Below are 24,872 nucleotides of genomic sequence, written 5' to 3' on the forward strand. Positions count from 1 at the left end.
CTAAAAGATACCCGAATATGTTTGCCTTCTGAGTACTTTTTAGTTAACTGAGAGGCTATAGTACATATCCGCCATACCATGGCCAGTGCACTGCTGACATGTGGCTCCTGGAAGGTTGACTGAGAGGGAATATGGTTCTCAGGTCAAAAAAATATTCCCCATCTCTGAGAAAAACAATGCAGATTAAAGTACACACCAGAAGAGCCAGACTAGCAGAGAGTTTGTTTATTTTATTTGAAATAGTACATAGAGAAGACAACATTACTTCTAGACATTTGAGAGAGAGAAAATGTAGATTTAGAGTTTTATCAACAATGATCTTGGAGTGATAAGTAAAACCTACAAATTATTTGCTGGAATGCATTCAGCACAAGAAGATCAGCTTCTACAACCAAAGAACATAGAAGAATACAAGATGTTCTGAATCCAACAAGCGAAATTCCAAGCATTTAACTGCAAATAATCAAAAGAATCTTACATTTATAGATTAGTTTTCTTCTGAGAGAGATTGATTTTGTCACCGAGACTGAGAGCCATTCCCTGCAAAAGAGATGAGAGATTAATGGGTACATGTCTAAATTAATTATTAACATGCAAAAGAAACAATTTTCTCTCTATTTATATATCCAACCAGAAATAGCTGTCATTCACAGTTCAAAGCAGGGTTTCTAAGGTTAGGTCTGTTTTCTAATAGAATGCTGACATAGCTATATCGCAGGCAACCCTTGATACAGAGGGAAACCTAAATCAGCATTGGCTACTTCAATCTTTCATCAAATTAAACACTGCCAGGACAGCAGCAGCGAATGTCATAATTAAAGGAGGAATGTGTTACATGGAGAAGCTATACTGGAGGAGAGGGGGAAAGGGGTCTCAAAGGCAAGTTTAGTGGAGAAATACCCAGTAATAATTCAATTCCTATATTTTGATTGAGAGCAAATACCCACATTTCCATTCCCTTTCAGTAAGGACCATATTATTCAGCAGATTCCCTCCTATATGTCAGGCATTATAACATCATGAAGAGTGAGATGGGCAGAGCTTTGTGATATTGATACAATATTCTATTCTGCTCCTGAAGTGAGAAGGGAAGACAGCCCTTGGCTCTGGAAAAGAGGTTTCCTATCCCATTCTGGCTCATATTTTGCATACTACAAAAAATTATTGTGGTGGTCATTTTCATCAAGCAGTGTGGGCAGATAGCTTTCCATCACTGCTTTTAATACCACTGTATGCATTAAGGCAGAGATGGGGAAACCGTGCTCCCCAGGAAGATGTGGTCCTTGGAAAAGGAAGAGAGCTTGGTGGAAGAGCATCTGCTTTGAATGCAGAAAACCTCAGTACTGAAGCATCTCCAAGCGGGGCTCAGAGAGACTCCTGCCTCAATCCCTGGGGAGCCACTGCCAATACTGAGCCTAAGTAGAAGGCAGATTTCTATGTTGGACTACTGCTCCCATCGGCTCTGCCCATTGGCCATTCTGCCTGGAACAGACAATGAATTGGTGTCCAGGACCATCTGGAGGGCTAGGGGTTCTCCATCCCTGCAACATGCATGTGAATCCTCCCGCAAACTGCTTTTATCTTTTTTTTCCTGGATTCCTTCCTCATTTCACAACTCCCCAGCAGAAACCTCTTTTTCCCCCTTTTCTTTTTTTGAGGGGAGGTGGCAGTGGCAAGGGGAACTGCAGCGAGGAAACTTTATTGCATAAGTGTCCTTCTGCTTGCCTAAGTTTTGGATGCAATCTTGAGCGTTTCATCTCATTCTGAGATTTCTTAGCGATAAGATGCTCAAACTCAAACTAACCCCCCACAGAACTAAATAGTATGTGCTGGAGGCAAGAAAGTGCCACTTCTGTCTCTGACACTGCTTCTTCCATACATAGTTGAGACATATAGGAACTTTTTTCTTTGGAAAATGCAGTTTCTATCGAAAATAGCTTCTGGTGCAGTGCAAGGAGCCATTGTTAGAAGTGGACTTTGTTGACATTCTAGTATGTCCATGAAGGGGATGGATACATACTAGAATGTCAGCCAAGTCTGGTGCTCCTTGCATTGCACTTCTGAGATCCGCCTCAGTTTCATGAGCACATTTTCCAGTAGACTGCGATGGTATTACAGGTCCAAGAATTTGTCACACACCTGGAAAAGCATCATTTACAACCAACTATTTCAGACACCTTCCTGCTAATTATAGAGATTTATGTCTCAAATGTTTACTTGGAAATTCATCTGTAACTCTATTCCAGGACACAGTTGCCCACTCTACCTAGATAGCCTAACACAGAAAGACATTAACCCGATTACCAATTAGATAATATTAATTTGTAAATTTCAAACTTGCAACATCAGTTTGGGAGTTGACTATTTGAGGAGACATATAAAATATAATTACCTGACTTTTTGCACGAATTCTTATGTGTCCGGTGACTGGAGCATCAGGCCCAAGATGAATGGGCTTTTCAATGCTGACATTTGCAAGGGCATCTTCTCCGAATATGGACCGTGCATACAGATTGGCTGCCATGAAGCCACAGTAACCGGAAAGTGCCTAGAAAGACAATATTTTATACACCTTTTACAAGGGCATTTTATTTCTTTTTTGAAATTAACTCATCACTACACAGCATCTTAAACTACATATTTACTCACAGACACACACACACACACACACACACACACACACACACACACCATGCGCCCCATAAGGGATTCAAAGCAGATGGTGATTATTATAATAATTCAATAATAATAAATGCATGGACTCAATGCGGAGCTAAATTGCACTTTAAAAAACCCTTCAGTTTCTAAACCCAAAAGACAAAGAGAATCATATAATCGCTTGGATCCTAAGTTGCTCTTCCATTTGTGCCAAATGTCCTTTCATTTGCAGCTCTTAGCAACATAACCCAAATGTCTCACAAACCTTGGAAGAAAATTCTCCAGGGGGTGGGGGATTATAGAGGGCTGCTGATGGAAAGGGAAAGTGGGGAAAGCCCCACTCCATGAATGTAACCCGATTCACTCACAGAAGGGAAGTTAGGATCCAAGTCAATGTATCTGGGTAACAGAACAGATTTAAATTCAATGAAAGTGGGTTTATTCGTGATTTGAGATCAGAGTTATAATTTATTAGCAAAAGGTATTACCTTTTCTGGAGTAAGGCACTTCATATTAGTTGACTTTAATATATGTTGCAAATATTCATTCAGATCTATTATATTTGTATTCACAGTGACCTTGAAAAATAAATAAATACAAGGACAATCATTGTACCAAGAACCTACAGAAGCTAAATTCACTCAAGGCTGATAAGATCTATGTGGAAGGCTGTTAATCTAACATGGAAACAGGGGCTGTTCTACCTCGTAACAAGTTCAGAAGGATTAGATAATACACCCTATTCTATTTAATGTGACCAAACGAAACGAAACAGCACACATTTGCCGTATCTCTGAAAGGGTCCTACACAACTCAAAAGCCTGTATTTGAAACAAATTTCAGCCCAATAAAAAGTGTATTGCCATGGGAGGTGCACCTGAGCCAGAGTGGTAGTTTTTCTGAAAACAGTACAGTAGCTCAGATGCAAAGACCGGCATGCGGTGTTCTGCATGTATACTTGGGCTCTTACACTCCTGCAAATAGCTGCATATGTTCCCTAGAAAGCTGCTTCCAAGGGACAAAAACAAACAAAGCATATCTCCCACACCCACACCTGTATGGTTTCTTAATAATATTCTATTTTAAAATGTGGATAAATAAAGGGTAGTGAGAGCTCACTTTGTTTTCCCATTCAAATTCTGCCCACATCTGACGGAACTCAGCATCAGTACAAGTAGCAGGCTGGATGTAATCCATGATGTCAATATGGATGTCACTGAGGACAACACAGTTTCTGTCACTAGCTGCTCCAGAAACATCATACACTAAAAGAGAGAGAGATTAGGAGAATGGAGACCATTACATAACTTGCAACAGATTTAAAGGTTGCATGAGACTCATACTCCTTCCAAATCAGAATGGAGACATCTCTTTCAAAATAGCGTTTTCCTAAAGCTATGTTTGTAAAATAAATACAGTCACATTCTTATAAAATAGAATCAAAGCAACACACTTTTAAGACTTCTTAGTTACTGTATACTATCAAGACTTGTACTCAGTATTGCTCAGTAATTCTAAGCAAACAATCAGTGCGGCTTTGAAAGGTAAGGTCCACCATCTTGATTCAAAATGGGGTTCAGCTGTATCCAAACATAAAGACAAAAATATGTTCCTTGATCTCAGAAAACCCCACGCAAAATTTGGTCACAGTATCTTAAAAGGTGTCCAAATGAATAGAGAAGAGACAGACAAACAATATTCCAAAATATATAGCAGATAATATAGAATACTTACCGATGTTACCAAAAATTATTCCATTCTCGGTGGAAGCGACTTTCACATTAGCCTTAATATTGGCAAAATCATGTGGAGCAAGTGTCAGAGGAGATGGTTTTTCCACAAGCTTCAGATCACCTGTTTAAAGAGGATACATAGAAGTTATCCAGGGGAAAAACTATTACCAGTAAAGCATTTTACATAATTGTTATATCTGTAATTGTTTACCTAATGTAGCTAATTCTAGTGTGCAATTCTGCAAAGTATCACTGGTCTGGTTTACCACGAGCACATCCAATACAATATCATATTGGTTGACGTGAACATACGCCTCTGCATAGACTGGATCCGAGAATCCTGTCAACTGAGTCACCTGCCAAACATAAATAGAGAGTTAGGATGCAATCCTATCCTCACTTAAATGGGAGGAAGCCCTGTTGAAATTCAATGTGACTCACTTCTGATCAGAGAGGTATAGGATTGTGCGGTTAGCATCTTAACAAAAAGCTGGCATACATTATTGAAAATGAAGCATCACTACTGAAAACTGCATTATTCCCTTACACTATTCTCTTCCATTTAGGTCCATAAGGAGATTTAAGATCTTCCACATCCCAAACCATTTCCGATTATTAATACCAGAACACAGCTACCCTCTCTGGCATCCATATCTTTCTGTAAACTGTACACTTGGGAGATATGTTAAATAAGACACTCTAATGAACTAATGTCATTTCTGTGTTTTGCCCAGTAAAAACAACTTATCTTGTCTGTTTCATTCTCTTCAACCACAGCAAGGCCCCCTAGTTGCACAGATTTGTCTCAAGGCTTTCCTCTGCTTGCTTAAAAAGGCAGCAAGAATCCCTACAGGATTAACTGCTGTAAGAATGCAACTTACAAGACTTTTCAATACGTTTTCTAATATCACATGCCAATGTAAGGGTAACTGAAGCATTAACTGCCTAATTGGTTTGCTGCAGGGGAAAGTGACAAGAGTATGCCAGCACTGTGTCAATTGTAATTATGGGACTAATTCAGTGCTGCAGTTTGTTGTTTGTTCCACCAGGGCATGCATTTCAGCTGTGCCCTATTCTGAAGGTTCACCTGACAACCCCCCAAGGGTACACTGGGGGAAAGCACTGTTGGCTCAAGTGGAAGCCTTTGTGCGGCCTTCCAATTATGGGAGTCAAAAGCTGAATCATGCCCATTTTTTAATAATTAAAAAACAACAACATGGAAAGTGAAACGATTTCTTTTGCTTCAGTCCTAAGGACCACCTGGGAAAACGGATATTTGACAGCACCTTGTTGAGCTTGGATGCCAGTGGATCTGCAGCTTCTTTCCTTTGTGTATTCCCCATAGCTGCTAGAAGACTCAGCTGAAACTGATCTTCCTTTGAGTTCATTTCATTTTTAGCAGTGAGTTGCATAAAGGAAATGGGATCATCTGGCTGAACTGTCACACTTCTCTTCTCAGACTCTTTCTGTGGTAAAGAGGAATAGGGATAAGTTGAGATATAACATACACACAAGGAACAACTCTCTGTTACCTGGGCTTTTTGTCAAGAGTCAGAGGCCTACAAAACGTTACAGTTACACGGGCAATTTTGAGCTCTCACCTTCTGCGAGAGCTTCTCCTCTTCCAGCTTAGCAGACAACATGTGAGAAAGGGACTGCCTGCACTCCTTGTTGAAGATGTCATTCATTAGTGGGGAACATTCTGAGAGGACCTTCAGGCAGAGAGAAATCCGATCCACGTCATCATCCGTTATTGGTTTCTTGGGAAGAGATGACTTTCCCAAATGGAGGATAGTAGCCATGAGCAACATCGCCTCAGCTACAAAAGACTGAAGGAGGGGAAAAGAGGAGAATATTAGGATGTGCATTTCCTTTTGAATTCCAGAAACTCAATACTCCCTCTTAAAAATAACATGCAAAACCCAATCAAAAATGGGGGAAACAGATTATATCTGAAGCTGATAGCAGCAATTTGTTAGCTTGAAACTAAGTAGTACACCTTCACACAAAGCAAGCTGTAAAAGCAGTGAAGGTGCCTTGAGTGTAAAGAGACTGCCCAAAAGGTGTGATCTTCAAGTATCTAAGAGAGATGGCTGTCCTCTCACCAAGTTTCAGAGGCAGGAATCCCTTAAGCACAATTCAAAGAAATATAACGTACATTTTGCTTCTTTTTTTCTTGAACCAGCATCACATAACGTAACGCAATCTTGGTCAGAGTTGTGGCGAGGGAGGCTGCGACAAAGAAATCCCCATCCAGCAAAAACCCTCTCAGTGGAGGCCTACCAAAAAAAAAGAAAAGGGCAATCTGGAAATTTAGGGAAACAGCACCCAACATATTGCTTAGCCATGTGGCTTATATGACAGACTTCAGTTATCGTGGCGCCCTCAAGATGTTGGACTACAACTCCCAGCAGCCCCTGCCAGCAAGGTCACTGATCAGGGGTGATGTGACTTTTAGTCCAAAACATCTGGCGGGCACTACACTGGTTGCACCTGATGTAAAAGACTATCTATCATCGCACCCATAATAAACCTTCAAAATACACAAGTACACAGAAAAGGGGGGGATGGGGGGAGTGAGCCACGCAGGTTGACTGATACATACTCATCTATTAAGTTACTAATTAATTTTATGAAATGATGCATTTTCAATTTTTTCCTTCCGTACAGAAGAGCAGAACGGCCAATAATGTTCCATTTTGGATAAAAATTCCGCCCCACATTACGGGCTGGGACTGTAAGTACTTGGTGGGCTGTTTTTTGGGGGGGGCGGGGAGGGTGGTTATTTTTTTGTAAGCAGCTTTACCCAAGCTGCAAACAACTCTTTGCTTTGTGTCTATGCCCTGGGCCACAGAAACAAGATTCCACTCTCTAATGACTCAGCAGGACTCGCTGCCAACTTGCAGATATCCTGTCTGAACTCAGTGTCTCCTGCCAATGATGTGCTTTCCAACTCCTGGCTGCTTGCTAAGAGAGAGAAAAAAATCTCCAAGGAATTTTGTATTGAGTTTTGTTTCTTAAAAACTTGAAACAATATACTCTGACCAAATGGCAGTAAAGGCACACTGCCCTCTTCTGTCCAATATCCACAGACAATAACTGCTGCAGTCTGTTCTAGTGTCATTACTGGAATGTTGAGAAGATTAGAGATATTACAGGAACAGAAAGAATTGCATCAAGCATTATATATCATTTGGATTCTTTGTGTTCTTGCCCTTTAAGGCGGCTTTAGACTGGCAACTGCGTTTTAATGACAGGTTATTGTTATTTTTATACGTATTTTCATATTTGGCAAGCCATTACGAGCAACTCCTTTCTGGAAGGGAGAAACAAGGTATACATTTTTGCATAAATAAAATGTATCACATTGGCAGACTTGTGTAAACATTGAATTATTTATTTTTAAAGATAGCTTTATATATATAAATATTTAAATCCCACTAGTGCTCTTGGTGCTGTTGCACCATTAAAGCACAAAAGTAGTGGGGATTTCCTTCAGTTCTCTCTCCCCGCAAAGTTCCTTGGACCCCATCTCCCATCTAAAAAAATTGGAAGTGGCAGCTGTGGAATTAATGGGGAAATCAGGGGAAATCAGCTCCACACATCTTACGTGAGTGGACACCTCCTGCCAGATCTAAAGCCCTTGCACTCACACAAAAGCACCAGTTGTAAATCATCCACTACTAACAAAGGCAAAAGCCAAATCACCTGTCTTCTTCTTTTTTGGCAGGTCTGGAACTGCTAAGAGCACTCTGTGTAGCATACGTTCCCATTTCAGTGACCAGTTTTTGGGCTGGACCCACATTAACTTCCTCCTCAGGCTTCATCTCACCAGCTTCTTTCTTGATTTCAGATTCTACTATTGGGATCTGAAAGATTAACAATGTGACTGATAAAAAAATTAACAGCATAAACTTCAGCCTGGAAGATGGGGCTATATTCTCTCAGATGGCCCAAAGAAAATAAACTTAACCAATCTCCTCCTGTACGCACCTCCATATATTAATTTCTCTCTTTCCATTAAAGTACTCTCTGTTCCATTAATGAAATGATGAATTATTTCAATACGATTAATCTTTGATTAATTTGTTCAGCAAAAACTACAAGTTGGTATTAGCATGGTATTGTTTTTCATTTGTACAGTACATCCTCAAGAAACCACCAAATGTAACCAATTTTAAAATCCTGTGGTTTTCAAAGGCTTATTTCCCCCCTGAAATGTATAAAAACAGAAAAACATGTTTTGATTAACAATACAGACACCTACCTCTCCCAGTGATCTACGGACTTCTGTCATTACGCTCTGTATATCTTCCTTTGTGCTACAGTATTCTCCAAGGATCCAGAGGGCTCCACGATAAATTCTATAAAGCACAAATAAATAAATAAATAAATCAGCCTTGCAATTTTATACAGATCATCAATTCAAACTGCACCCTCATACATTTCATGGGCACATCAGTCATTCCGGTTCAAAAGGATTAAGTAGCCTACAAAAATTATTAGTATTTGCTTAGCAGAGGCTCAGTTGTCTATTGATCTGCTTACCAGATATATGAACTGCCAAAGGTAAAGGAGACGAGTGGAAGAGCATCCTCCTCCCTCCTCTTTCAGTTACCACTCTAGATTTATTTTCCAGTGGCAGAAAAATATTGCAGGAACAGTAAAACTCATGGGATATAAGCCACTGCTAACAAAGGCAAAAGTCTAATCACTTGTCTTTCGGGGCACTATTGTGAATGCAAGGGCTTTTATCTGGCAGAAGGCATCCACTCATGGAGGAGGTAGGAAGGGGAGAGGAAGTGGGAAAACAAAAGACATGTGAATGGGCTGTCAGAAAGGCCAGGAAGATGAAATGTTGGCACAAGACTATATATATTTACTCACAATTAAGTTACACTGGTCTACTGAACACAATGAACGTGTGAGCAGGACTGCAGCATGAGTAGCCTTTTAATATCACTTCCCCTGCATGCTGAGAAAACACGTACTAAAACAATTAACTTAATGAGGTTTCTCTCCCAGCAACCCAAGCTGCTTTTGAAATTTGAGAGGCAGGATTACAAGTATAGTCGTACCTTGGAAGTTGAACGGAATCCGTTCCGGAAGTCCGTTCGACTTCCAAAACTTTCAAAAACCAAATCGTGGATTCTGATTGGCTGCAGGATGCTCCTGCAGCCAATCAGAAGCTGCAGAAGCCCTGCCGGATGTTCGGGTTCCAAAAGAACGTTCACAAACTGGAACAATCACTTCCAGGTTCGTAGCGTTCGGGAGCCAAAATGTCCAAGTTCCAGGGTGTTTGGGATCCAAGGTACGACCGCATCAGTAAGGTAAATTTTGGACAGATTTCCATCCACATAGGCATTGCAGCTTCCCACATAGAATGGTACTCCCTGTCCATGGGGGCTCTTCTGGGGACTCTCCTGCCCCCCACTCCAAGCCATTGTTGGGAGGTATGGTGGAAGTAGGAGGAGAAAATCCCTGCTGTGCTAGCAGACTTCCTCACACAAGGCTTCTACTGATGCGGCTTGTTATGTGTCAATCCCACCCAATAATTCATTTAGAAACAAATCACATGCTGCTGCAGATGTATGTAATGGAAACAGATTAATTTAATTGCCCAATCACTTCAGTTTTTTAAAGGCAACACAACTAAGTCTCGTGAGAGTAAGAACACTGCCTTTTTGGCAGTGTAGCAAACATACGATTTATTTTCACATCTGTTCAGAGGCACACCAAAATTTGAAGGCAATAAAATGAATTAAGAATTTTAGCCAAAGTTATATGCGCCCACATCGGTTTCCTTAACTCACTTCTATTTTAACAACTTAGAGCAGGGGTCGGCAAGGTTTACCTCGCCTGGGCTGGTTCACTCCAGCGGAGATCCCTCCATGGGCTGGATCCCGAGCGCACATGCCCACGATTTCCGGCATCAGCGTCTGCACAGACGTGATTTCTGGCGCCACAGAAGTGAGTCCCCGTGCCGTGTTGGTTTAGCGCAGCGCATGGGGACTTGCCAAGCGGGTGGCTCATGGGCCAGTTAAACGACCCCTCTGGGCTGCTTGTAGCCCATGGGCCTTAGGTTGCCGACCCCTGACTTAGAAGCACCTAAACCTTTAAATCCAGGTGGTGAGCAGTGTCTACTTGAGGCATATGTTAAACTTACTTGACAGATTTAATACAGTGGAACACTTCCAGCATCTTCTCCACAATAAGTAGTCTGAGATTATCAAAACGCTGGATGGCTTCACGCACAAACTCCAAGACATCAGCAGCTGCAGCTTCATTATAATCACTGAGGAACTCCATCAACTAGGATAAGAATGAACAAGTCACACAACTTGAAAGACATCAGCACCCCATTAGCCAAGTTAACAGGATTTGGATTGACTGTACATGTACAAGAGTGCTTTAGGCTCAACTATTTCTGTAAGACACAGCGCACGGAACAAGGTGGCAGTTAGGTACAATTTAACAGCCGCTTTGCATGCATAGAGGCCAATAGCTGCCCATATCATATGGAGTGATATTCAACAAATGAGTCCCTTCAGCAGAAGCCCTGTGCAAAGACGTCTGCTTGTGCAATGGGCTCCTGCCCCCCCCTCAATTCCTCCCCATGCAACTGGCTCAGGGGATGGGGTCAGGGAACCCTTGGAACAACATGGTGGGAGAAAAGGGGGATAATTCCATCTGGCAAGCCATATTGCTTGCACTGACAGAACTATCAGAACAGCATTATACTGAATTCTTTCTAAAAACTTTAGTAAACTTTGGCCAGCAATCCTAGGGAACTCAGTGCTTTCTGACTCAATAAAGTTGTTCTGAAGCTTTTATAATTCAAAATAAAGATGACAATTTCTTGTTTAAACATCTACAATGTTGTCTTGTTACTTTCTGGCACTAATACAGTTTGTTCTTCCAACTACAATTCCACAAAAATAAGAACCTCTTCTCACATAACGAAATTATGAGAATTTATAATAAAGTGTGTGCTTTAACTAATAGAAAACAACAAACTGGGAACAAGGATAAACTTAAAAATAGGGGGAGAACCAATCAGGGCTACAAGAAAAGTAGCTGAGAAAGTAAGAGACTATTAAATATTAAACAATTATTGCAAGTTAAGTGTAACATTTTTTTTTTTAAGTGTAACAAAATTTGTGGAACAGGAACAAAATGTTGAATGAGTTGCTTACCACAGGAACGACATTTGCAGCCATATCAGGGAACCGAACGCTACAAGAATGTAATGTCCGAACAAGCAACTGTCTGTATTTATCAGTATCTTCATGCTCTGTCACATTATTTGTTTTAATTACTTCTTTCTTCAAAACAATCACCAACTAGACAAAAGCAAAACACAAAACAACAATTACATTTTTTTAAAAAGGTCAAAAGATTAAAGCTAAAGTATTGTGTAGTTACTCAAAAGTAAGATAAGCTGAATTAAGAGAGACTTTACTCAAACATTAACAGGTATAGGATTCAGCTGTGGGGGGGAAAGGAACATGTGTTTTACCTCTTCTACATTTCTGGAAGATACAAGATCGAGAGCCAACTGTAAGGTCTTCTTGCGCACTTCCAAGTCTGGTGTACTCAGAACTCTTAGTATGTCCATTACTAGATCCTGAAATAAAATACACTTTGTTTGTAAGCATGGGCTATTTCATTTCTGTGCAATGCACTGTTTATATTTATTCATATTTTACTTTATTTATTTAATCTCTATACCACCCTTCATCCAAGGACCACAGGGAGGATTAAGATATAAAAAAACCAAAAATGCATAACACAGTTTTAATATACAACATACATTTGGTTGTATAGCTTTGAATTTGAGAAAACTATGCCTACCTGCAGTACTCTTTCATGGGCTGGGTGATCCTTGAGTTCAATCAAGCGGTCCAACACAATGAGCTTCACATTGTTGTCACTTTCTTTAATAATCAGGTCAATATAGCACTGAGCTGCTGCCTTCAGTTAAAAAAAATGAAAATGCTTAAAACATTCCAATTTGTGATATAGGAAAAGAAGTTGACAAACAAATTAAGTGCAAGAACACATGTTTTTCTAAATCAACAGGAAATGTTACAAACTAAGGAAAATGGGCAAGCCTGCACAACAATTCTGAGCACTTGGATTGATTTGCCTGTTTGACATTCTCTGGTAGTTTGCATGGATATTTGTGGCACTCTATTTTCCATTAAATCTTAGGCATCAGGATGAAATATGGTGTACACATTCAGAAAACAATTGTATGTATATTTCAAGTGCAAAATGTGGCTCAATCTTTGCATCCATTTCTGGGGGTGGGCAGGATACAAAATACAATGCTATACTATATCTCAGCTAAGAATAAGATACTGGAGTGTTCCATTACCATGGTACTTTTGGACAACACACAGTTCGAAGTGGCCTCCTTCTAACTTGGCCTGTTCCTGACTTAGTACAACATCATGGAGTTGCAAAACCCTCAAAATGCTTTCTTTAAATTATATATTGGATAATGGTTCATCTGATGTTCATATTCATGTGCCAATAATCAATGAACAAAGCAGTACCTTGGTGAGACACTCCTAAACTTTACCTGCTGTTCCAATTCACAAGGCTTAAAATGCCTTAGTACCAAATGTATACTGATGTCCAAGACACTTAAAAAATGTTTTGATGTGTCACAATACGCTGCAGTACCTTGATTGCTGTTGGTGCACTGGAAAGTGTAACTAATGTTCCTGCTGCTTCATATTTTACTGCAGGGCTCGACGATTGCAGTAAATTGTAGATACAACGAATAAACCGAGCTCTTTCTGATGGATTAGCATGGCAAACCTAGATTAGGAAATGAAAGATGCAGAAGCAATGTTCTCTTGCTGAAGGAGGAATGGATTATCTCTTTTTAAAAAACAACAACAAAACCCTCAACTGCTTAGTTCTCTTGTTACTACACTGGTTGTCAAACACCAGAGAAAACCTGAACAAACATACTACCCATACAAACATTAGCAGTACCAAAATAAAGAATATCACTGATACAGAAGTCTTATTCAAACAACATTTGTTTTTAAAAATACACCAGTTTAAATCTGACAAACTACAATAACTCTGATTTTGGAACATTGCTTTTTTGTCCTCTCCTCCTTGCTACAGCTTCCAAAAGTCGATTCTGTGAGTTGGGAGACCCTTGTATTCAGCCTGGGTGACTACAGATGGAAATGAGTTTTATCAGAAATCATAGAATCCTATTGTGTCAGTCAAGTGCCTTCTGATTGTACTTGCATCCAGCCTATCATCTTTCCATCTGATGATGTGGAATCTGGCACACAAAACTGCAAAGGTTGTAAAGGTCTATTGTAGACCTGCTAAAATGAATGGGCATGACTAACTTACCGTATTTTTCGCTCTATAACACGCACCTGACCATAACACGCACATCATTTTTAGAGGAGGAAAACAAGGGAAAAAATATTCTGAATGAAACAGTGGACGTATCATTTTTGTGCTTCATGCTGTGGCCACAGACATGTGATCTGATGGTGAATTTGGGGTGACCCAATGCAAAAATCCTGAGAATCCCTGTGGATCCATGCTTTGTAACCACGTTTTTGCACCATTGCAGCCCCAGGCAACAGTGGGTGCGTGATTTTTTTTGGGGGGGGGACAGGCTGTAGCCATGGACATGCTATGTGCTCTGATGGTGAATTTTGGCTGACCCAATGCAAAGATCCTGAGGATCCATGTGGATCCATGCTTTGTAACCACGTTTTTGCACCATTGCAGCCCCAGGCAACAGTGGGTGCGTGATTTTTTTTTGGGGGGGGACAGGCTGTAGCCATGGACATGCTATGTGCTCTGATGGTGAATTTTGGCTGACCCAATGCAAAGATCCTGAGGATCCATGTGGATCCATGCTTTGTAACCACGTTTTTGCACCATTGCAGCCCCAGGCAACAATGGGTGTGTGATTTTTGGGGGGCAGGCTGTAGCCATGGACATGCTGTGTGCTCTGATGGTGAATTTGGGGTGACCCAATGCAAAGATCCTGAGGATCCATGTGGATCCATGCTTTGTAACCACATTTTAAGTGGGGAGGGAAGGAAAAACACAGAAGGCTAAGAATGCAGGAGAGGGCTATAACGTGAGGAAAGGAAGGCAAAAGTTTCCCCCCACCCACCCACCCAAGCCAGCCAGCGTGCGCTCTCTCTCTCTCTCTCTCCCTCCCACCAGCATGACAGAAGAAAGCATTTTAACTGCATTAAGAACTATTTAGCAGCGAAACCTAAGCTTTGCCATCCCTTAAGAGGTACAGACACTGTAATCTTCCAGATCGCATGAATTTACAGGCAAAACACTGTTTAAGGATTTCATCCTTTTAAATGGAAGAAAGCATATTTGAATGCTGTGTGTCTCCAAAAACAAAAAGTAGGAAGTCAAATCAGAATTTTAAGCCGAACCTGTAATCTCTCTTCCCTTCACAAACATTGTTCCCTCCGGAGCAGGGAGAGGATAGAACGAAGGACGCTCTGCTCTCCTCTCTACTTGCCTGGAGGGGAGGGGCTTTCCCTGCTCTTTGTTTGGACGCTCTGCTCTCCTCTCTACTTGCCTGGAGGGGAGGGGCTTTCCCTGCTCTTTGTTTGGACGCTCTGCTCTCCTCTCTACTTGCCTGGAGGGGAGGGGCTTTCCCTGCTCTTTGTTCCGTTTGAGCAAACACAGTAACGAAACAGAGCAGGGTGGGCAGTAAGACCCTGAGGCAGAATGCAGGAAAGAACAGCTTCCTGTCTCACGGAGCTCCCTTCTCCCTGAAGCGCGGTTTGATTTTTGCCTCATTTTTCGGCTCCAGGGAGCACACATTCGCTCCATAACACGCACAGACATTTCCCCTTCCTTTTTAGGAGCAAAAATCTGCGTGTTATAGAGCGAAAAATACGGTAGATTCAGTAGTTTCAATGGATCTACTCAGAGTAAAACCTAGCTGGATACAACTCTGAGTTATTAACACATTTGTAAGTCCTTAACTTCCATTTTCCCACTGTTTGCAACAAACGAGCTGAGGCTCATTTTATATTTTTTAGAAACAATTTCTTTCCCAATGAAAGCTGAAATTATTTCTTTCCTGTACCTTATAGATCAGTTCCACAATAACGAGTTGTAGAATATCACCAAATGTCTGGACTTGGTCAATACAGGTACTCAAGTAATCCAAAGCACGATCCTTCAGAAATAAACAAAATAATTTTCACATTTAAGTTTTGCCATTTCTCATTATAATCCAAGTAGTACGTATTCATTTTTACATTTTATATTCTTTCAGTTTACCAGGGACACCCCAAATTACAGCTTGTAATTTTATTTTTAGTCATATGTTGCCATCTTTGTACTTGGATGACACTTTAATAAAATAATAGGCTCAAGAGGCTTACAATCTAGAAAAAGACAAAGGGGAGACAACAGAAGGAAATGGAGCTGGGCAGGCCTGGAAGATAATGCATATATTGAAGTTACACATACTTAGGCATAGTGGGAGTAGGAGACAGTGCCAAAGGGATCACTGAAAACCTGTGTTTTGAAGAGGAATTTGAAGAAAAAGAGAGAGATGGTATCACAAAAGGCATTCTGGGAGATGTTTCCAAGCATAAGGGGCAGGAAGGAAGAAAGGGTGCAGTTGTTTGATGAAGCAGGAAACATTTAGACAGCTTGGGGTGATAGAGCTGGCTGAGTGAAGGCAAGGCAGGGATATGCCACTTAAATTAAAACACAAATTCAAAGTGTTGGTGCTGACCTTTAAAGCCCTAAACGGCCTTGGTCCAGTATACCTGAAGGAGCGCCTCCACCCCCATTGTTCTACCCAGACACTGAGGTCCAGCACCAAGGGCCTTCTGGAGGTTTCCTCACTGCGAGAAGTGAGGTTACACGGAACCAGGCAGATGCCTTCTCGGTAGTGGCACCCACCCTATGGAACGCCCTCCCAGCAGGTGTCAAGGAAATAAACAACTACCAGACTTTTAGAAGACATCTGAAGGCAGCCCTGTTTAGGGAAGCTTTTAATGTTTGACAGACTATTGTGTTTTAATATTTTGTTGGAAGCCACCCAGAGTGGCTGGGGAAACCCAGCCAGATGGAAAGGGTACAAATAAATTATTATTATTATTATTATTATTATTATTATTATTATTATTATTCAAAATTCAAAACCAAGAAGGATGGGGGGACATTTATTTTTACCTGATCAGCATGAATAAGCATCATGAAGGCATTTCTTTTGCAACTTGCATCTTTCTCATTCACCAGAAAATCATGGATCAGTTCAGGGGCATCAGGTATAAGATGCTCAAAGTTTCTTTTAAAAGAACAGAGATAAAGATTACAAATGTAACGCTCAATAATGTAATTGGATTAATACGAAATGTAGATGTTGTAGCCTTTTGAAGAAAAGTTAAAAAACAATTGTTCGGCACTCAATCTTTATATTCAAAGAACATCAAGGTACCCCAAAATGGGTAAAGTTCTTTCAATTCCTTAAATTCTTTTATCCAATCCAATTCTTTCAATTCTTTTATCCAATGCCATTTTTGCAGGGTTACAATTATTTACCTTTCCTGTGAGCTTGTAAATATAGAAGACTACTAACAGGGTAAATCTGTAACATTGTAATTATAATTCGACTGCAATTCATGGGCTATGCACCAAACTCCTAACAATCACGATGGCTTCAAACATTTCCTTATGCACTGCTTGACAAACCAATTTGAGGAGTTTCAAAACTATAATCTGCTGCAAAGAAAAAAGCCACATAGAAAGGAGTTCCATGGATTGCAGCCTCAGTTTATTTAACAAGCTACTAAAAGTTGTGTTAAGTCTTATGATTTTATTTTAGCCTGGTTTACATTAGCTTGGACCAAAAAGTAAACTTAAAGTAAGTATTTCTGAAAATGAAGTTAAATGCTCCCTATTTCTCACAATGGCTCAATGCCATTTCTTAATTAATTTCAATGGTAGACTGGCTCACAAGCATCCAGCATAAAAAGCTATCAAAATTATGATCATTAACTGTTTTCACCAGAACCCAGTGTGCTATACCCCTAGCTCTGCAGGTCTGTGTGTACTTGTAAAGGGGCTTGTGGACAGATTGGAAGACAACTGTGCCATCCCGCTTGTGCAATGGACTTCCACTCATGCAAACATTACTTTCCCTTCCTCTCCTCCCTCCTGTGTTCCTCCAAAATCTGCTGAGAGCTACAGGGAGGAGGAGAGATCACACTGCATTCATTGGTGCAACACTGGATTTCATCCATTACAATAAGAGAAACTGGACTACTTTCCATACTTGATTTAATTTCAGCGCACACTAAACTGATAAAGTCCTTTCACAAGTAACACTCCCATGCAGCATGTGTGAACAGTTTAGTAAAGGCAAAATAAACCAAACCAAAAAGTATTTAGAAATATTTCTCTGCTAGAATTAGCAACTGAATTGGGATGTAGAATCCACAATAATATAAAAACCACAACAGATACAAATTATGAATTCTTCAAGCATTTATTGAAATAAGATTTTAAGTCGGTGTTTTTAACAGGTGATGATCAAGCTTAATTTTATAATTTGAGCATTATATAATTACTAAATAGCTTTAATGCATTAAGAAGGGGGAAATATGAAGTGTTAAAATGATGAGCATCATTTTAGGTTGTCACCTCCCCCCCCCCCCGCCCAAAGATACAGCATAGCTATGTTCCTAGTCTGACAGCTGGGACTTTAGTAAATTTGCAAAATTTACCTGTAAATAGTGTAGATTGCAAGGACTGCATTCCTCCGCACATAGCTATGACGATGTTCCAGACATGCACGAATAGCTGGCATCAATGGTTCCAGCAATTCTGCTTCTTTAAGCTTGCAAAGGAAACGGAGAGTGGATCCTCTGATGAACTCGTTTGGATGTTGAAGATCCTGAAACATCAAAATCAAGATGATATATGTATTTGGAAACGAAGTACAATTGCATTCTGGTTTCCTTACATCAACCAAGTCTACTAAATCTGGACAAAATAAAAATCAACTAAATCTGGACAAAGGCAAAAATAATCCAAAACTGAAAGTCATTTTTACAATAAAACCACATCTTGGTCCAAAAGAACAAGACAAAAACATATTCCACTTACAAAGCAGGATATTTGGATATATGCTATAGCATTAGTATGGTTGATTACAAATTACGCTGATTACATATTACGATTCTATGCTACAAGTAGAATAAATAAAAGATTAACCTTTCTGTAGGCATCACAAACAAGGATCATTTCTTGCAACAGTCTACCATCTGGAGTGGTCTTGGGAACAATCTCCCAAAATACTAAAAGCAGTTTTTTGATGGTGTGGTCCTGAAGTGGCAGCACAAACCGAATAATAGTCATCAAAAGTCCTGGCAGCTTTTCACCATTTAAAATCATTATGATTACTTTCTTCAAGGCCTCTGTCTTAGATTTCACATCTCCTTTTTCTGTTAGACAAAAGAAGCTGCGTAAGTTACATTAACCACAAACTATGATAGCAGAACATTTTTTAAATATTGTTGCATTACATACTATCACTCGGAATTTCTTGTTCTTTATCCTGCTACTGCTACATTTTATTACATGATAATCACTATAGAGATTTCTACACTTTGGCATAGTAAACCGTAGCCTTTGCCAACCTGGTGCCCTCCAGATGTAAGCCCTAGCCAGTATGACCCATGCTGGCTGGTGCTGACTGGAGCTAGAATCCAAAATACCTGGAAGGCAACAATTTGGTGACGGCTTTCTTACTGTGTACTACTCCAACCAAAAGAACACACAAGTAAAGGAGAAGGGGAAGCATTTCTCGGTAGACACTATTGGGTTTACATGTGCCTCACATTACTGACAATTCATTTTAGGCAAAATTCTTACATACAACCACCACACAAAAGAATGCTTGAAAAGTTCCCATATGGTGGCTCCTCTATGCAGTGGCTGTAATGCACTAGAGTTGCATGCTACAGAACACACATGCACTTACTCAGCAATGCCTGCACTTTTGCTGCACTCCCACTTTTTCAGTAGAGCTGCAACTGAGTGCAGAAGGAACTGAAATTTAACTTGTCATTCATCACTGTTTGCTCTGCAACATGCTTACTCCACTTCCCATGTTTTGCCCGTGAGACCATATGTATTTCCTCACACTAATGTGTGGTCTGTTAACCATTTTAGCTGCTACTATATGCTTAAATTAGTTTATTTCACTTTTTAAAGGCTGTTTTACAGCATTTAATGTTTAAAATATTTTCATTTCATTTTTTTCTTTCCCACCACTTCTCTGATTGCCACGGCAGCAGAACAGGCAATAGAATATTTGAAATAACTTCACATACAACTATAAAAGTATGGTCCAGAAAGCATAACATACCCAAGTCATTCTTTAAGCTCATTTCAGATGGTGGCTCCGAGTCCATTGGAACAATGATTAATGTATAGCACACATTTTCTGCAGCCGTCATTTTGTCTCTTTATCAAAGTTCTCTCAATGCAAGATTTTTTAAAAAGATGTCTCACAAACTCTGGAAAAGAATTCCAATAATGCAGTTAATTGATAACTATGCTTCTACTGTAGTCCATGCGTTGTCATAAAAAATCCCCAAATATCTTCAAGTCTGTATTTTGTCTACTGGACTGAGGGCTGCAGGACAATGTACTCTACTGAAAATAATGCAACAAATGTGCAAATATATGCAACCATATTTCAAGGGGAACAGTGCAGCCTTATATTCAGGCATAGGCAAACTCAGCCCTCCAGATGTTTTGGGATTACAACTCCCATCATCCCTGACCACTGGTCCTGTTAGCTAGGGATTATGGGAGTTGTAGTCTCAAAACATCTGGAGGGCCAAGTTTGCCTATGCCTGCTTGTATTTAACAACTCTCCTGCTGGCCACATTAATCCAGGAATGCCATACAGGTGAGGCTAGTAACTTTTGTGGGCTGATTTACAAATCTAGAATAACCTCATCTGAATGCTCACATGTACCAAAGCTGCAGTCTCATATATGTCTATTCAGCAGTAATACTGCCCCATTAGATTCAGAGGGATGTACTTCCAGGTGTGTATGAGATTGGAGCCAAAATGCAATAGAATATCTGAGTAGAAAGTGTTTTTTAAAAAAGCAGTAGCAATATACAGTATCCAGTTATCCAGTTCTCAATTGTTATTTAGACATTCCAGACGCTTAACTACATTATTACAAATCCTTCTAGTAAAGAATACATACACAATAACATCCTAAGAAAACATAGCTGGCTGAATAGTCACTAAAATAAGTGGATACTGTATCATCAAAATAAAGCACCAAGTGCTTTATAAATTTCAGTGCTAGAATAAAATTCATGCTTAACCTTTGACGGGTTCATGCGCACTGAGATATTATTCATTGAGCAGTCAAATGCCAAACCCCAAGTTATAGCTAGTGGGAAAACAACCTTTTGACAAAGTCCCTCACTAAAAGCTCATAAATAAACTTAGCAGTCATGGAATTGGAGAAAAGGTACCCTTGCGGATGGGTAACTCCTTCAAAAATAGTAAGTGTAGGATAGGTACAGATTGTTCTCAAAATGAAATGCAGTATGAAAACACAATGTTCTGTATTGTGATATTTGTTCATAAACAATCTGGAGACCAGGGCTAGCAGGAAAAGTTTGCAGTTGACACCAAATGATTCCACATGGTGGTAGCTCAAACAAGTTTTGAGGTGTAGCAAAAGAACTTCTCCAAATGCAGTGAATACATTTGCACAATATGGCAAATGAGATTTAGTGTAAATAGATTTAAGGTAATATACATTAGGAGGGGGAAAATATCTAGATTCATATACACACCAATACAGCATACATTGATGGGAAGCAACCAGACAGGGGAGCATGAAATCATGGTGAATTGCTAATGAAAACATTGATTATGTGCACCACATCAGTAAGGGAGAATTCCATGCTAGGAATTATTAGGTAAGGAACTGATGACGAAGTGATCTGTGCAATAAATCCACAGTGTAGCCATCTCCAGAATACTGTGTTCAGTTCTGGTCATCCCCCATCCCACCCACTTGAAAAGTGGTCCTCACAGAGCTAGAAAAGGTGCAGAAAGGGGGAAACAAGGTTATCAGGGAATTTAAGCAATTTCCCTACAAGATTAGGTTTTAACTTAAAAACAAAAGAAATTAATAGGGTGGCATATGACAGAGACTTATAAGATTATGCAAGGCATAAAAAGAATGGAAACTTTTATGCCTTTTCCTATAACACTCACTCAGTGAAATTGATTGGTAGTGGATTCAGAATTTTAAAAGGAAAGGACTTCTTAGAGTGACCAATTGGTGAAAAAACAAATGACTCCCGCAAGTGAAATCACTGGGTCAGATAATTAAAAACAAACACACAAACGTGTTATTGTAGAAACTGTCCTCATATTTTAACCAAGAAACACAGACCCTCTTCTATGAAACTCACGACTCCATAAATGTACATGGATAGGTCAATCAGCAGTTCTCACCCATGGCCACCAAATGGAACCTCCATGTTCAAGGGCAGTGTGCCACTGAACACCAGCTCCTGGCAAACCACAACAGGAGAGGGCTGGTGCCCTCATGTCCTGGTTGTGGGCTTCCTAGAGGCACCTAGCTGGATACCAGGAGAAACAGGATGTTGGACTAGGGGCAGGTCCTTGATCTGAGCCAGGCATAGGCAAACTCAGCCCTCCAGATGTTTTGAGACTACAATTCCCATCATCCTTGACCACTGGCCTTGTAGGCTAGGGATGATGGGAGTTGTAGTCCCAAAAACATCGGGAGGGCCGAGTTTGCCTATGCCTGACTGACCCTAGGAAGACGGACGCCTCTGCACACCAGAGCCAACGAAACAGCTTTCGGGTCCAAGATTCTCTTTTTTCAAGTTGAAATCAAACTTTCAACTTCTCCCGTTCCCCCGGTTTTTTTTAATCTCCGGACTAAGCTACCAGTGGCGTAGCGTGGGTTGTCAGCACCCGGGGCAAGGCAAGTAATTTGCGCCCCCTAACCCGTGGATTTGCGCCCCCTAACCCTAACCCCCAGATGTTGCGCCCGGTGCGGCCGGCCCCCCCTGCACCCCCCCCCCACGCTACGCCACTGTAAGCTACCTGGCAAAGAACTGAAACCGGGTCGCCGCCCTCCGACCCAGCAGCAACGACGCGCCTCTCTTGCGCCCGTGTAATCCATGGGGAAATCCCACCGCCTCCTCCGCCCTGGGAAGGCAGAGTCAGACTCGCGACCTGAGGCTCCTGACCGACCCCCGAGTGACAAAGAGGCGCCCTTCTGCCTCCCCCATCTTGGCTCGGCGACGACGCCCGCTCGGCATTAGGCCCAGTCGAGGGATTTGGCGCCCGAGCCTCCCGTGAGGGCGGGAGGCTGGAGACGGCAGGGAAGGTCCTTCTCCGCCTCACGGCGACGCTGAAGCCCCTCAGGAAACTCGGCGGGCCCCGACGCTCTGCGCCTCCCCGGCATCCCTTTCCGCGCCCGCTAGGTGCCCCGCTGCTACTAACCTCCCGCGGCTCCGGGTCGCTTCCCCTCGCTGGCGGTTCCCGCTGCGGCCTCGGAAAACGGGCGCTGAGGCTGCACGGCCGCCGTCTTGTCGCTTCGGTAGCGGGCCGTAGCGGGTCCTCCCCGCCTTCCTGGCTCCTCCCGGCGCTGCCGCTGCCTCCTGCAGCTGACGTGGAAGCACTCGGCGCGCAGGGCCACATCGATAGTACGGCGGCCCGGACGGGACACGCCTCCTCCGCTGCTCGCCGAAACGCGCGTTCGCCGGAGGCGGGGAGCTGAAGCGCGGCCTCTTCCGCCTCACGCCGGGTCGCCGTGTCCGGGTTGGAGTCCAGCCTGCGAAGGCCGAGGCTGCTTCCCCATCCGCTGCTGGGAGCAGGACGTGGGCGGCGTCCGCCCCAGTGGCGGAGGGGCCGTTACACTGCGTGGCATTCAGTGGCCCCGCAATAGGGCTTGCGGGTTTCAGGCGCCCGTTTCTTTCTAAGCCACGGATGGGGAACTTCAGGACCAGGGGTCAAATGCAGCCCCTCTCCATCTCGGCCGTGGGCCGCTTTCCCAGGCCGTGTACCAGTGCCGGATTTACGTATAAGCTAAACAAGCTATAATTTAGGGCCCCACTCTCTTGGGGGGCCCAAAAAAATTAAAGGGGGGGACTGGGTTTCCAAAATATAAGATAAAAAACAAATAAAATAAAACCTACATACAGCAACAGTGGGTTGTGTTGTGTAGGCTCCTATTCGTTATGTGCAAATGGTTTTAGATACCTATTAGGTCCATAAATTACCATATAGTGTATATTCAACAGAAAAAAACAGCAGCAATTTCTTGTTGACAAAGGACAGCTGGACATCTAAAGGGCCCCATTACCTTCAGTAGCTTAGGGCCTCCTCACACCTAAATCCGGCCCTGCGTGTATCCTTCACCCCAAGGAACGCCCCTTATCAGTCTTGCTTGTGGTAGCTGGAATGGGTCCCTGAACTCTGACTGTGCTTCTTGCTTGCCTGACAGGTTGTGTGAGGGTGTGGAAACTTAGGCTAGGGTACAAAGGCAAAATTCACATCAGTTGCCCCATCCAACACTGGCATACCGGCTCAGGGAAGGCGTGTTGCCTTTGAACTGAAAAGAATTTCTGACAATGGCCTTAGGTTGCAATCCTAAAATGCTTGCTAGCGTAAGCCACATTCAATTCAGGATTACTTCCAGAGACACGCATCTAGTATCCTATTCAAAACCAGTGCTTTTTATTTTTGTAGAATCATAGAATGGTTCATAAATTATCTAGATTTAAGGGTGAGTAGTGTGGTGGTCAAGTTTCCTGATGATACTGTTCAGAGATGTTAAAGAGATTGTGAAAAGCTCCAAAAAGACCTCTCTGAACTGAGTGACTGGGCGGTAAATGGACAAGTGAAATTCAGTGTAAACAAATTTAAAGTGATGTGCGTCAAACACAATCTTAATTTCTTATATATGCTCATGGAGTCTGAACTGGTGGTGACTGACAAGCAGTAAGACCTTGGAGTCAAAGCGAATAGCTCCATGAATGGCCCAGCGTGTGGCAGCTGTGAAGAAGGCAAATTCCATGCTAGGGATCATTAGGAAAGGATTTGACAAGGAACTGCCAATATCATAATGCAATTATTCAAATCTATGGTGTGACTGCATTTGGTATATATACTGTGTTTCAGGGGTTGGCAAAGTTTTTATGGCTTGGGCCGCTTCACCGTCCCGCAGATGCTGCAGTGGGCCAGAGTGCGTGCACACACACATGCGCAAACACAATTTCCAGCGCTCCTTCCGGCGCAGAGGATTGGTTGCAGGAGCTTCCTGCAGCCAATGGAAAGCCAGCCAGTGTCGCGGAAGGCGGTCCCCACTCTGCTCCGTGCCAGTTTAGCGCGGCACATGGTAGCCAACC

The 24,872-nt window shown here is 41.8% G+C and overlaps 1 protein-coding gene across 1 annotated transcript; it reads right to left on the reverse strand.

Annotated features, from left to right (window-relative positions):
- Window positions 1–210: 210 nt before the first annotated feature.
- Window positions 211–23,252, reverse strand: COPB1 (COPI coat complex subunit beta 1). The gene is made up of 22 exons (XM_083477076.1): window positions 22,966–23,252; window positions 19,810–19,960; window positions 18,654–18,883; window positions 18,164–18,333; window positions 16,611–16,725; window positions 15,508–15,600; window positions 13,083–13,220; window positions 12,246–12,365; window positions 11,911–12,018; window positions 11,588–11,734; window positions 10,558–10,703; window positions 8,659–8,755; window positions 8,100–8,260; window positions 6,550–6,670; window positions 5,993–6,220; window positions 5,678–5,857; window positions 4,603–4,747; window positions 4,393–4,512; window positions 3,778–3,923; window positions 3,147–3,236; window positions 2,393–2,548; window positions 211–540 (listed from the first exon to the last, which is right to left on the reverse strand). Exons 2-22 carry the CDS (start codon window positions 19,898–19,900, stop codon window positions 481–483), a joined length of 2,862 nt encoding a protein of 953 aa, XP_083333202.1. The 5' UTR covers window positions 19,901–19,960; window positions 22,966–23,252; the 3' UTR covers window positions 211–480.
- Window positions 23,253–24,872: the final 1,620 nt, after the last annotated feature.

This window comes from Podarcis liolepis (genome assembly GCF_965112155.1).
Source record: "Podarcis liolepis genome assembly, chromosome: 1".
Lineage (NCBI taxonomy): Eukaryota > Metazoa > Chordata > Lepidosauria > Squamata > Lacertidae > Podarcis > Podarcis liolepis.